This window comes from Amia ocellicauda, chromosome 4 (assembly GCF_036373705.1).
Source record: "Amia ocellicauda isolate fAmiCal2 chromosome 4, fAmiCal2.hap1, whole genome shotgun sequence".
NCBI classification, from domain to species: domain Eukaryota; kingdom Metazoa; phylum Chordata; class Actinopteri; order Amiiformes; family Amiidae; genus Amia; species Amia ocellicauda.
The window spans coordinates 6977175-6990135 of record NC_089853.1 but is presented as its reverse complement, the minus strand read 5'-3'; the positions used below and the strand labels follow the sequence as shown (position 1 = coordinate 6990135).

General features: G+C 44.6%; 1 protein-coding gene across 1 annotated transcript; it reads left to right on the top strand.

Annotated features, from left to right (window-relative positions):
• Positions 1–980: 980 nt before the first annotated feature.
• fibinb (fin bud initiation factor b) lies at positions 981–3899 on the top strand. Its single transcript, XM_066700788.1, has one exon. It carries the CDS (start codon positions 1575–1577, stop codon positions 2193–2195), a length of 621 nt encoding a protein of 206 aa, XP_066556885.1. The 5' UTR covers positions 981–1574; the 3' UTR covers positions 2196–3899.
• The last annotated feature ends 9062 nt before the right edge of the window (positions 3900–12961 follow it).

Below are 12961 nucleotides of genomic sequence, written 5' to 3'. Positions count from 1 at the left end.
CTGATGTGAAATCTCATGGTATCATGGTCTCCACCCGATCTATAGTTGATCACACAGATCGGGTGGGTTTGGCCTTACTTGGGAGTCATTTTTGCAGCCATGCGTTGCAGCACCATCCTGTTTATACGACTCTCATAATTATAACCCAGCTGTTGACAAACTGAGAGCAAACGGAGCTGACTTCAAGCGCTTGGCTGCTGTGAGTTACAGACTCCATGGCACGTCCCTGTCAGCGCAGATAAGACTGGACCTCAGAGAAGCTCAGAGGAACTGGATCCACTAGTGAGAGTCAGATAAAGCCAATAGCTTTGAAATTGGAATCAACACCTCTGAAGGGAGGGTCAACCTCACATCCTGAATGGTTTGTGTTTAAGTTTGAGCAGATTCTGCTTCGACCTGCAGCTATATGTGAGCAGCTATGCAGGCCTATTCATCCGTCATTTCCTTTATTAATTCAGCCGCCCAAAGGCCCACAGTCAAAACAACAGAAAGTGTTCCACAAATACTGTTTCCTCCAAAAAAGTAATATTTGATCTCCTCATTCTAAATCAAACACTCAAAGCCCTTTTTTATGTATTTTGTCCTTAATTTGTGGGGAGTTGTGTTTTGACAGTCACAATTTAAAATAAGGTGGTGTGACTCTTGCTGAACTCAAATATGAATACCACGGGATTAGCACATCAATATCTCATGCACTTCAAACCCTAAACCTGTTATACATGTGATTAACATCAGAACTCACGTTAAATGCGTGATTCATATATTCATGTGCTTATTCTGCCACATTCATATATTAACACAGGAGGATTCACAGCACGTTATTTTAAAGTGTGACAGCTGTGTCTTGTTGTGTGACTTCTCTCACTTCAAACAGGACAGAAACTCAGTTTTCTGCCCCCCCCCCAGCCCCGTTTCACACACTGCCCGTGCGGAGAGAAGTCGTGTGACTGTAATAACAGGGTCCCGTTGGAGAGATGCCTGGAGAAAGTGCGCTTTGCCTTTTAAGAGCCGGAGTGCGGCTGTAATCTGAGAGCCGGGAGGGGTGGCGGTGGCCAAGACGCACAGCGGTGCCCGGGCTCTCCAGATGTTGAAATAGTAACGCAGGAGACAGTCAGGGACACTGCGGACCGTCTCCATGCGAGCTGCGCCCCGGCCGCGGACCCGTCCACACAGCAGCCCAGAGGAAACGGCGGAAACCTGCGCCTCAGCTCCGTGTCCCCCTGGAAGCGGCTTTCTGTGCTTTTGTTTTCGCCTGTGGGGAGAGAGAGGACACGGGACGGCGGATCTGCTTTAACACCAGTCTTATGATTTGAAGAGTTCATTTAAGAGTTTACTAGGATCTAAAATATTTGCTGGTACTATTGTGGATTATTATATTTCTATTTATTCTGCTATGACGCGCTTTTTGCAGCTAAACACTGATATTGTCATGTAAACCCAGCCAAAAAACAATCCAAAAAGGATTAATATGCACCACCTTTTTGCTGAATACATTTTAAAAAGTTATATATAGTTTTGCTTTGTTTTTCTGGCTTCAGGGGGTAGGATTTTTATTTTTATTTTAGAAATAAAGGATGGCTTTCCACTTGCTGCTCGCCCTGGGGATGCTGTCCTTGCCACTGTGCAGGACCTATTTCGCCGGACCTCTGCAGCCGGAGATGTCCAACGGGACTTTCCACCACTATTTTGTCCCGGACGGGGACTACGAGGACAACGACGACCCGGAGAAGTGTCAGATGCTCTTCAAGATGACGGACCACCGGCAGTGCTTCCTGGAGGAGGACCAGGACTCGGTGCTGCGGGACGACTTCACCATCATCAAGCGGCACATCGAGGACGCGGCCCGGGTCCTGGACGGGGTGGGCAAGAGCATCTCCTACGACCTGGACGGGGAGGACAGCTACGGCCGCTACCTGCGCCGAGAGACCACGCAGATCGGGGAGGCCTTCAGCAGCTCCGAGAAGTCCCTGCTGGAGCTGGAGGTGAAGTTCAAGCAGAGCCAGGAGAACGAGCTGAAAGAGGAGCACCGCCTCAACGACGACTTTCTGGACATGATCATCCACACTAGGGAGGTGCTGCAGGAGACGGTGGACATCTCGCTGGGGCTGAGGGACAAGCACGACCTGCTGTCCCTCATCATCAGGAGCCACGGGACCCGGCTGAGTCGCCTCAGGAACGAGTACCTGAAGGTCTAACCTCCGTCTCTGCGCTGGGGCTCAAACCAGAGCCCAACTCTTCTCCACGGGACACTAATGGACTAGTAATGTCATCATCATCATCATCATCATCATCATCAACATCCTCATTTCTGCGATGGTGTAACAAGCCAAGTAAGGTTTATGAAACTGATACCTGTGCGCCTTCTAACGCTGTCTATGAAATAGGAGTGAGTATGTGTAAGACGTGCAGTGAAGTGTCCTGGGCTGTCAAACCGGGCTGTCCTCTCCGGCTCTGTCTTCTAGGCATCTGTCTAATTTCATATCTAGTGCTTTCTGGAGATTTTCGCTTAAAACGGAAAAGAGAGGGATGAAGGAAAACGTTTTTCAAGCTGTTTTATTTCTTCTCATCTATATCTGAAAGGGTATAAATAATAATAATAATAATAATAATAATAATAATAATAATAATAATAATAATAATAGTTATTATAATAATAATCATAGTAATAATAATAATTAGAAGAAGAAGACGAAGAAAAAGAAGAAAGAGCAGGGGGTTGGGGGTCTCATTGCCCTTGCAGTCCACGTCGCTGGAGTTTCCTCCTGCAGATAATCGTATAGGAGACTTGTGGTCCCATCGGATGTGTCTTTTTAAAACATGACGTAACATTCAGGAAACATATTTATCTTTTTGATTGAAAATCCAAACACGTTGCAACTACAGGATCCGGGAAAAGTACTGATGACTTCGTAGCATGGGAAACAGCAGCGAGAGAAAACAATTGTTTTCTACAGAGAAAAAGTCATTTGAGAATGACCTTAACCCCTCAAATAATCAGTTACAACAAACTGTAAAGCTTTGTCAGCTTGGATGATTTTCATCAAGTTTGTTAGAGTATTATTTTCTTGCTCGCGCTTATGTAGGAATTTTTATTTAATTTATTTTAAACAGATGTTGTTGGTTTAAGCCTGGAGAAAAGATTGGCTTGAGTGGTCTTGATTTTTGTTTTTCATGCAAGTATTACTTTACATTGGAGGTTGGTCGTTGAGGAAACAAAGCCTGCCAATTAATTAATTAATTAATTAATTAATTTAAATATTCGCTCACAATAACTTTGCCCATTTAAATTACTTCACTGGAAACTAAAATTAAGCCCTTTAAGCCAACTTGTCTTTAGTCTGCCAAGATCTTATCTGCAACAGATGGTGCTATTATCTTGTAAATGTTTGTCCAACAGTGGGGAGAAAATTCCCGTCTAGAACATCCGAGCCTCAAAACCTCTTGTGTCTTTTGCCTTCTATGAAATATGCGGAATTATCCTCCAGTGCCATTTATTTGCCATTGTGTCGTAATGGGAAGTATTCTGTAAAGATTAGAATTTTGTTTTGAGTGTTTAAACACTCGAGTGTGGTAAACACGTAATATTTTATAAATGAGCTTATAATTGTATTAATTTAATGCTGTGAGTGTTTATATATTTAATGAACCAACAAAAAAAAGCACAACTGTAATATTGTGTAATATGTTTTTGTTTTGTATTCTTGTGGTTACTCTTTGTACTGCTTTGTAAAATAATAATAATAATAATTAATAATAATTATAATAATTGTCAACGGGGATGGTTTTGCAATCCAACAATAAAATTAGTGAACTGCAGGCAGGAAAAGGATCCGAATGCTTAAAAAGTGTAAATCCACCAGAACTTTTTTGTCTTTTTTGTAATAAAGATGTTAATGGTGCCAATTGTTTAATTCCCCTAATTAATGGAAGCGTTGGAGTTTGTCAAATACAAACCATTTCTTCTGCTACTATAACTCCTGCTTCTCCGTCTCAAGTACAGGGGAGTGTGGGGGGTATTGCTAATCCCACCATATATATTTCACTTCGGTTAATAACAATATTCAGACTTAACCTCTATACTGGCAAAGTTGAGACCTTTACCGTGGTGAGCTGGTGTTTTCCGAGGCCAGTCTGATCAGTGGCAGGTGGAAAAAGGTTTTAAACGGGAAATTAACTTTGCCCAAGAAAAATACAAATGTTTTTTCCACACTAATGTTCATCTTTGACATGAACATGAAAAGAGAAGCAACCCCCCCCCTCCTTCCCCATCTTGAGCCACATCATCAGTTAAATACAATATAAAACATCCCCAATAAACATAATTGTTGTGTGTATGTTTCCAATCTTTCAACTGATTAACGTTTCTGACCTTGCAGAGTTTATATGAAGGTACCAAGACTTACAGCCCAGAAGCCGAGCTGTTTCCATCTGTGTACTGCTCCTGCTGCTGGGCCCTCTGTGCCGGCTTTGTGTTGAACCTAATTATTTTCCAAAGTGGTGCAAGGAAACATCAAGGAGGTCAGGTTCTGGGCTGTGCGCTCTCCAATTTAAAGTTGAAGGCGCTGATTTGGGACAAACCTTACACAGCACAGGCTCATTTTTCTGCCAAGCCTGCTTCTGAGCATTTTTGTGAAATTTGGGTTTGAAAAAGCTGGTTCTTTCTCTCTCTCTCTCTCTCTCTCTCTCTCTCTCTCTCTCTCTCTCTCTCTCTCTCTCGCTCTCTCTCTCTCTCTCTCTCTGGCTTTGAACTCTGACGAATGCACACCAGCAGAACATGAAGCAGACAGTTGTCTCATGCGGCAAAAAAAGTTCTGCTACTTAGCGTGAGCAACCTTAAAAAACCTCTACAATATACATATGTTTTCAGTAAGTTATTAGGCGCTATTGTTTTGCAATCAAGAAGATATTAAACAGCATTGATCATTGATTGGCAAATTCAGTTACAAATGCTGAAGGCCCATCTCTAGCATAAAGTCTGTGGAGTTATCGTATCTGTAAGCAAAAGAAAATCTTCTCCCAAGCGTTTATATAAAGCTCACACTCTACCCCACTGACAGAGGGCTCCTCAATGAACATGCACATTTAAGACAGTTCTTCTTCAGGTGCCACATACTATTCACATACATGTCTCTGCCACTGTGTCACAGATGTGTGTGTCTTCTCTGACTCCACTTACTTTCGATCAGCTGGCTGTGTGATTAGGAGTCAGGTTGTTTTCATGTCCATGGGACCTTCAGTAGAAACAGCCCCCTGTAACTGCTTTTCCTTACTTTAGGATCAGAGAGAGAAAAAATGTGATGGAAACCCGCCTGCCCGCCTGAAACAAAACAGCCGAGAGATACTGCAATTAGCTGACAGGGAATGCCAGTCTTTCTGAGGCTCCTACTTTCTTGGAGGTAGTCCTAGTGAAAAAGACTTGAAAGGCATGTTGCTTTTAAGTGCTGCCATTTATCACATACCAGACAGGTTTATTTTTTTCCTTTTATAAACTGAATTCGCAAATCCTTTCTTTAAACAGAAAAAGTGGCCATTAAATCGCACACTGTCTTAAGGTCACAGTGCAGTGCTTTAAAGTGTATCATCTCTATTGATTTTATCTGCTCTTTTGCTAGTGAGGCCCCCCTGTATGACGCAAAGGTCCCGGTTTATCAGCCTGCCTGCATAGCTGACACAAAACACATCAGAAATGAAAGCGCCTGAGCCTTGACTGATCGGCCACAACAAGCCACACTGAGGTATTGAACGCAGAAGGGCAGAGAGTTTGAGTTGAAAGCTCGTTTAGTTGGGAAACCTGCTACTGGAGTTGCTATTTAATGGTGGGCTTGACGTTAGTAATGACAGACAGAGAATAGTAATAGCCTGGGAAGACCGATATCTAAACGCTGCTTCGAAGTTTAACACTAACCATCAATTACAAAACAATAACAGACAGACAAACTAACACAAAACGCAGACTGATGAGTGTGTCTTCAAGCATTGTGGAAAAGCCGCACGCACGCCCCTTCCAAAAGTGTTTACACCCCAATGCCATCTCCGCACATAGCTAGAGTCGTCTGAAATGCCCATCCTGTGTCTCATCAGGGTCATCCGAGCTGCCAGTGTGTGAGTCAAGCTCAGAGCAGCTCACTATAGTTGACTCTCTGGGGGGTGCGGTGGGGGGGTTCTTCCTCTTTGTATGGAAAAGATTGTGCGCTTCAGATTCCGTCAGGTTTTCATCTGGAGGAGACGGATACCGTTGCTATCCTGTAGCAAACACACTATAACAATCTGCGGTGGCGGAGTGGGCTGACCCCCAGGGGATTGTGGGTAATGGTGCAGACACACGTCAAAATCATCACCCTCAGGTTGTCCACATGTTATTCAGCTCTTGCCTGCATGCTTGGAGTGGGAGAGGGTGGTGATTAAATGTGGCTTGGGGTGTTACTCTGGCTCTTTTCCAGTCACAGAAATTGATAAATGTCCTTTTCTCACTAATGAGGCAAAACAAAGGAAAAGAAAAACAACAAAAAGAAAGGCCATCCTCTTAATTAGTGCAGCATTGGACGCATGATCCCACGTGGCAGTTGGAAAATCAGACTTTTCATCTTTTGGATAAATCAGCGGAGAAAACAAATCCCTCGTCTTCTGATTGTTTTGGGATTTAACAAGATCAAAAGTCAAACGTTAAACATTCAATAGAATTTAATAAGTACCCTACAAAAGTTAACTTAATTGTGATGCATGACTCAAAACCATAAATCTCTCTGAAACTACGGACACATCTGGAGCCGGCTTTGCGCGTAGTACAAGAGCCATTGCACTATTTTATTTTATTTTATTTTTACAGCAGGAAGCCAATAAAAATGGTAACAAGCAGGTGTGGTTGTTGGGCTCGGCGTTTGTCCTCAGAAGCTAGCTCTCGAGAACATGGAAATAGCTTTTTAAAGAGAGTTGGCGGAAGGAAACGGCTCTCAATTTTAGAAAATTATAAACTTGCTTTGAGGGCCGCCCGTCCCGACAGGAACACTGTGCGAGAAAAGCCACGGCCCGGGATTTCAGCATGGCTTTGCTGGAATGTTACATGGGGTGTCGTGCACCGACAATCGAGGAGAGTCAAGTGCCACAACATCACAGCAGTGTCTGAATCCATTCTATGTGCTAAATGTTACTAACTTTATGTCAATAGTCCGTGGCCTTCACATTGTTCTGGTAATGTTCCCAAAAAATGCAGTGCTCGTCTCTCTGGAGGAATGTCATCTCTCCACTCGGCTGCCAACTGAATCAGAAAGATTCCCTGGGAAATAAATCTATGAAATATCTAAGTCTCCACTCCTGGTATATAAAGCAATTCATGCGTCTGTGTGAGACTTCTGTTATGATCTACTGCAGGCTTTGGGCTTCGGCAGGGGCTGGTAGCAGGCCATTAATTTATTTTGAATTTCTTTCTCTTACCTTCTCTTATCAGGCAATCTAACCAGCAGCATCTGCCAGGCCTTGATAAGCTTTGTAATCAGGGAACGAACCGCAAAGGAATTCTGTCTCCAGGTCACTTGTTTTCCCTTATAGTGGAAAAAAACAGTACAGTGTTGTTGTGCTGCAACCTACTCTCCGGGTCTCCTGGAAACCAGCGAGCTTTGAGCTGCATTGCTCTCATATGACTGTTGTGTCTCAAGATGATTTACTAGAGCCAAATGTTATCATTCTTTCTTACGTCTTCTGTGTTGCGCTGCTGTGCGTGGAGGGCCTCAGGCATTTCCACAGCACTTTGCTGTGGAAGCCACGGCAGCCACAGACACTTACAAAAGTCCATTACGCCCCTGAAAAAGAAGTCTCTGCTCCGGATAGTGCAGTCATGAAACTCACTGATCTATTATATCAAAGTCGTTCGAATAAAAATGCATGGCTTGATATGTGTGTCATATATGTATCAGAAAATGGCAACAACTTGGCTAAGAAGAGCCTCATCGGTCCTCCGGGATGGTAGGCAAGCTCCTGTAGACTTTCTCCTCTCGTCTCCAAGTGCAGAAAAGCCAGGTGGCTTATGTAACTGTAAGTACTGGATGTCCTAGGACTAACCCAGCATGAAAGTATGTTCTGCTTAGGCCAGACCACAGCAGAAAATATCCCCAGAATCTGCTAAATGCGGATCCTCGGAGAAGGACTCAGACGCCCACGTCTTCGTCTGCTGTGACTTTAAAGGGAACCTTCTGAGGTCTGCGGCTGTTCATTGACAGACCCTGCGTGGATCAGATATAAAACACTGCAGCTCTGGAGATGTTTATATCATTTTCAGGGGGCTGAGGGTTTAAATGTTTCATTGTTTCTCAAAACCAGAGGCTGCTGTCTGTCTGCGTGTGTGACGTCTCTCGGATCTGCTTTTCTTGTGTTTCACAAATAAATCAGCTTCCAGTTAGTTTGGCGGCACAATGTGATGTCTTTGTTTCAGAGTGTGAGGACCAATCAGCTGGGTTTAGCAGTCAGGTCATGAGAATATGCAGGATGTCCACCTGTGGTGCATCTCACTGCAAACACGTGTGCTGAGCTGTACTGTGCTGTACTGTACTCTGTGGGGAAACCTTTGCCACAGAATGAGTCAGTGAAAATGCAGCGTAAATATTTAACTTGCCCAAATGAAGCCTTGGCAGATGAGAGTTGTCCCTTGCTTGGATCTTTAAAGACAAGCCTCTCTCACAGGATTGCACAATGCACTTTGTACTTCCTATGGAAAGTGTTTGTGTTCACAATGACTCACCAGACCTCAGCTACAGAGCTCTTGATTTCACGTTTACCAGGAATTTACAACTTGTGACTATTTTTATTTGAAATCCAGTTCGGGTTCTTAATGCCACAAACTGCACAGTCACTCGAGCAAAAGCAACTCAGCTTAGTTGTCTTTAATACTGTGCTGGTTCTGCTATGATTTAATGAAGTGTAAACATGTCCTCATGCTTGCTTTCATGTCCACAAATGTCTAATGCAAGAGTGCTTTGGGTGAAATGGCAAAGGGTACATATATATATATATATATATATATATATATATATATATACACCGATCAGCCATAACATTATGACCACCTGCCTAATATTGTGTAGGTCCCCCTTTTGCCGCCAAAACAGCCCTGACCCGTCGAGGCATGGACTCCACTAGACCTCTGAAGGTGTGCTGTGGTATCTGGCACCAAGACATTAGCAGCAGATCCTTTAAGTCCTGTAAGTTGCGAGGTGGGGCCTCCATGGATCGGACTTGTTTGTTCAGCACATCCCACAGATGCTCGATTGGACTGAGATCTGGGGAATTTGGAGGCCAAGTCAACACCTTGAACTCATGATTCATCAGACCAGGCCACCTTCTTCCATTGCTCCGTGGTCCAGTTCTGATGCTCACGTGCCCATTGTAGGCGCTTTCGTCAGTGGACAGGTCAGCATGGGCACCCTGACTGGTCTGCAGCAACAAACTGCGACACACTGTGTGTTCTGACACCTTTCTATCAGAACCAGCATTAACTTTTTCAGCAATTTGAGCTACAGTAGCTCGTCTGTTGGATCGGACCACACGGGCCAGCCTTCGCTCCCCACGTGCATCAATGAGCCTTGGGCACCCATGACCCTGTCGCCGGTTCACCGCTTTTCCTTCCTTGGACCACTTTTGATAGGTACTGACCACTGCAGACCGGGAACACCCCACAAGAGCTGCAGTTTTGGAGATGCTCTGACCCAGTCGTCTAGCCATCACAATTTGGCCCTTGTCAAAGTCGCTCAAATCCTCAAGCTTGCCCATTTTTCTTGCTTCTAACACATCAACTTTGAGGACAAAATGTTCACTTGCTGCCTAATATATCCCACCCACTGACAGGTGCCATGATAATGAGATTATCAGTGTTATTCACTTCACCTGTCAGTGGTCATAATGTTATGGCTGATCGGTGTATATATATATATATATATATATATATATATATATATATATATATATATACACTCACCTAAAGGATTATTAGGAACACCTGTTCAATTTCTCATTAATGCAATTATCTAACCAACCAATCACATGGCAGTTGCTTCAATGCATTTAGGGGTGTGGTCCTGGTCAAGACAATCTCCTGAACTCCAAACTGAATGTCTGAATGGGAAAGAAAGGTGATTTAAGCAATTTTGAGCGTGGCATGGTTGTTGGTGCCAGACGGGCCGGTCTGAGTATTTCACAATCTGCTCAGTTACTGGGATTTTCACGCACAACCATTTCTAGGGTTTACAAAGAATGGTGTGAAAAGGGAAAAACATCCAGTATGCGGCAGTCCTGTGGGCGAAAATGCCTTGTTGATGCTAGAGGTCAGAGGAGAATGGGCCGACTGATTCAAGCTGATAGAAGAGCAACTTTGACTGAAATAACCACTCGTTACAACCGAGGTATGCAGCAAAGCATTTGTGAAGCCACAACACGTACAACCTTGAGGCGGATGGGCTACAACAGCAGAAGACCCCACCGGGTACCACTCATCTCCACTACAAATAGGACAAAGAGGCTACAATTTGCACAAGCTCACCAAAATTGGACAGTTGAAGACTGGAAAAATGTTGCCTGGTCTGATGAGTCTCGATTTCTGTTGAGACATTCAGATGGTAGTCAGAATTTGGCGTAAACAGAATGAGAACATGGATCCATCATGCCTTGTTACCACTGTGCAGGCTGGTGGTGGTGGTGTAATGGTGTGGGGGATGTTTTCTTGGCACACTTTAGGCCCCTTAGTGCCAATTGGGCATCGTTTAAATGCCACGGCCTACCTGAGCATTGTTTCTGACCATGTCCATCCCTTTATGACCACCATGTACCCATCCTCTGATGGCTACTTCCAGCAGGATAATGCACCATGTCACAAAGGTCCAATCATTTCAAATTGGTTTCTTGAACATGACAATGAGTTCACTGTACTAAACTGGCCCCCACAGTCACCAGATCTCAACCCAATAGAGCATCTTTGGGATGTGGTGGAACGGGAGCTTCGTGCCCTGGATGTGCATCCCACAAATCTCCATCAACTGCAAGATGCTATCCTATCAATATGGGCCAACATTTCTAAAGAATGCTTTCAGCACCTTGTTGAATCAATGCCACGTAGAATTAAGGCAGTTCTGAAGGCGAAAGGGGGTCAAACACAGTATTAGTATGGTGTTCCTAATAATCCTTTAGGTGAGTGTATATATATATATATAGTTTCGGAGTTTGATTAATATGCGGGCATCTCTGCAAGGGCTGCTGGGAGATGTCCCGAGGCTGTTAAATTAGTTAATTATTAATAATTGTTGAGGGTTCATTATGTTCTGAATGGTTGTACAATTGTTTTGTTTATTTCCCCCTGTTCTACATGTTTGTTTTCTGTTTGGGTTTTCCCCCCTAAGTTCAAATAATTGGGTTCTGAATAGCCACAGCGCTTCTCAGAGTTTAGCAGCTCGTGATCTCCCCTGAAACAGATGACAGCAAGTGGCAGACCACTGTGCCTGCTCGCCCGATTTCTGGCGACAGACCGTTTGGGCAGCCCCGGGGAAGTAAGCCAACGTTCTGTATGGTTGTACAGCTGTTTTGTTTATGTCCCCCCTGTTCTACGTTTGTTTTCTGTTTGGGTGTTCCCCCCTATGTTGAAATAATCGGGTTCCAGCACTTCACCTGCCGTTTGGCAATTTTTTCCACTGCCTGATCTGCCTTTGTTAAGGCGGAGCGTAAGCGCATCTGAGGAAATAAAGAGCACGTTTACTTCTATTTGGTGTCTGACTCCTTGTTTGGAACCCAAGGGTTTTTAACAGTACCAAAACTGTTACTATATATATATATATATATATATATATATATATATATATGTACAGTTCTAGACAATTTCAGCTGGGGGGTCCTGGCTGGGGCCAGTTGTAATATTAGGGGGACCATCAATTTCTCTGTGGTGCTGGAATAGGGGGGTGTTTTGTCCGCGATGCTGGGGTGGGGTGCTGACAGTGTTTTGTCCACAGTACTAGTTAGGGGGGCCACAGGGGGGGGCAAGCTTGCTGTCACAGGGGCACTGCCCCCCACTGGCCCCCCCTCAGAACCGCCCCTGTATATGTATATATATATAGGTTTCATATTTTTGCAATCAGCTTTTTGTTGGTTTATAAGTTCCAGAGATTCCAGTAAATTATAATTCTTACCAGCATCTAAATGCATACATACACACATACATACACACACATGCATACATACATACATACATATGTTTTTTTGCCACTGGACACTGGCAAGCCAGCAGAGGAGTCGCCTAGCTCACCCCAGTTAAGTATCGTTTTTTGACGCGTCCCTCAGGCGGCCTCCCTCTCCTCAGTTCTCATACTCCTCATCACTCCATCCTCCTCACCTGCCTCGCTGAACTTGGAATCTCTGGAACTGTTCTCACCTGGTTCTCCTCCTACCTCAATGACTGGGCGTGACATGGTGAAGTACTTCATCCACCCCCCCAACGTCTCCTTACAGGTGTACCCCAAGGCTCCATCCTGTGCCCCCTCCTGTTCTCTCTCTACACTCGCTCCCTGGACCCCTCATTACATCCCATGGTTTCTCTTACCCTTCCTCACTGACAAATCAACTCAGCTACTCGTCCAGTCACTGGTCCTCTCCCGCCTGGACTACTGCAACTCCCTCCTGGCCGACCTGCCTGCATCTACTACCCGCCGCTCCAGCTCATCCAAAACTCTGCGGCTCGTCTGGTGCCTCTCTGCCCCGATTCGCACACGCTACTCCACTGCTCTGCTCCCTCCACTGGCTCCCAATAGCGGCACGCATTGAGTTCAAGACATTGACCCTCACCTACAGCTGTCTCGACCACACTGCACCAAGCTACCTTGCTCCCTTTCCCTTGGCCCTTGACTGGGACCAAACATCTACTCATCAGCTTTCACAATCCAGGATGCAAAACCCCGTATATTCTATACACTTGTGTAAATTGGTTTGTGTAAAA

What these genes read in the sequence shown, in the direction of transcription:
- fibinb (XM_066700788.1), top strand. Translation starts at nt 1,575, where the DNA reads ATGGCTTTCCACTTGCTGCTCGCCCTGGGGATGCTGTCCTTGCCACTG.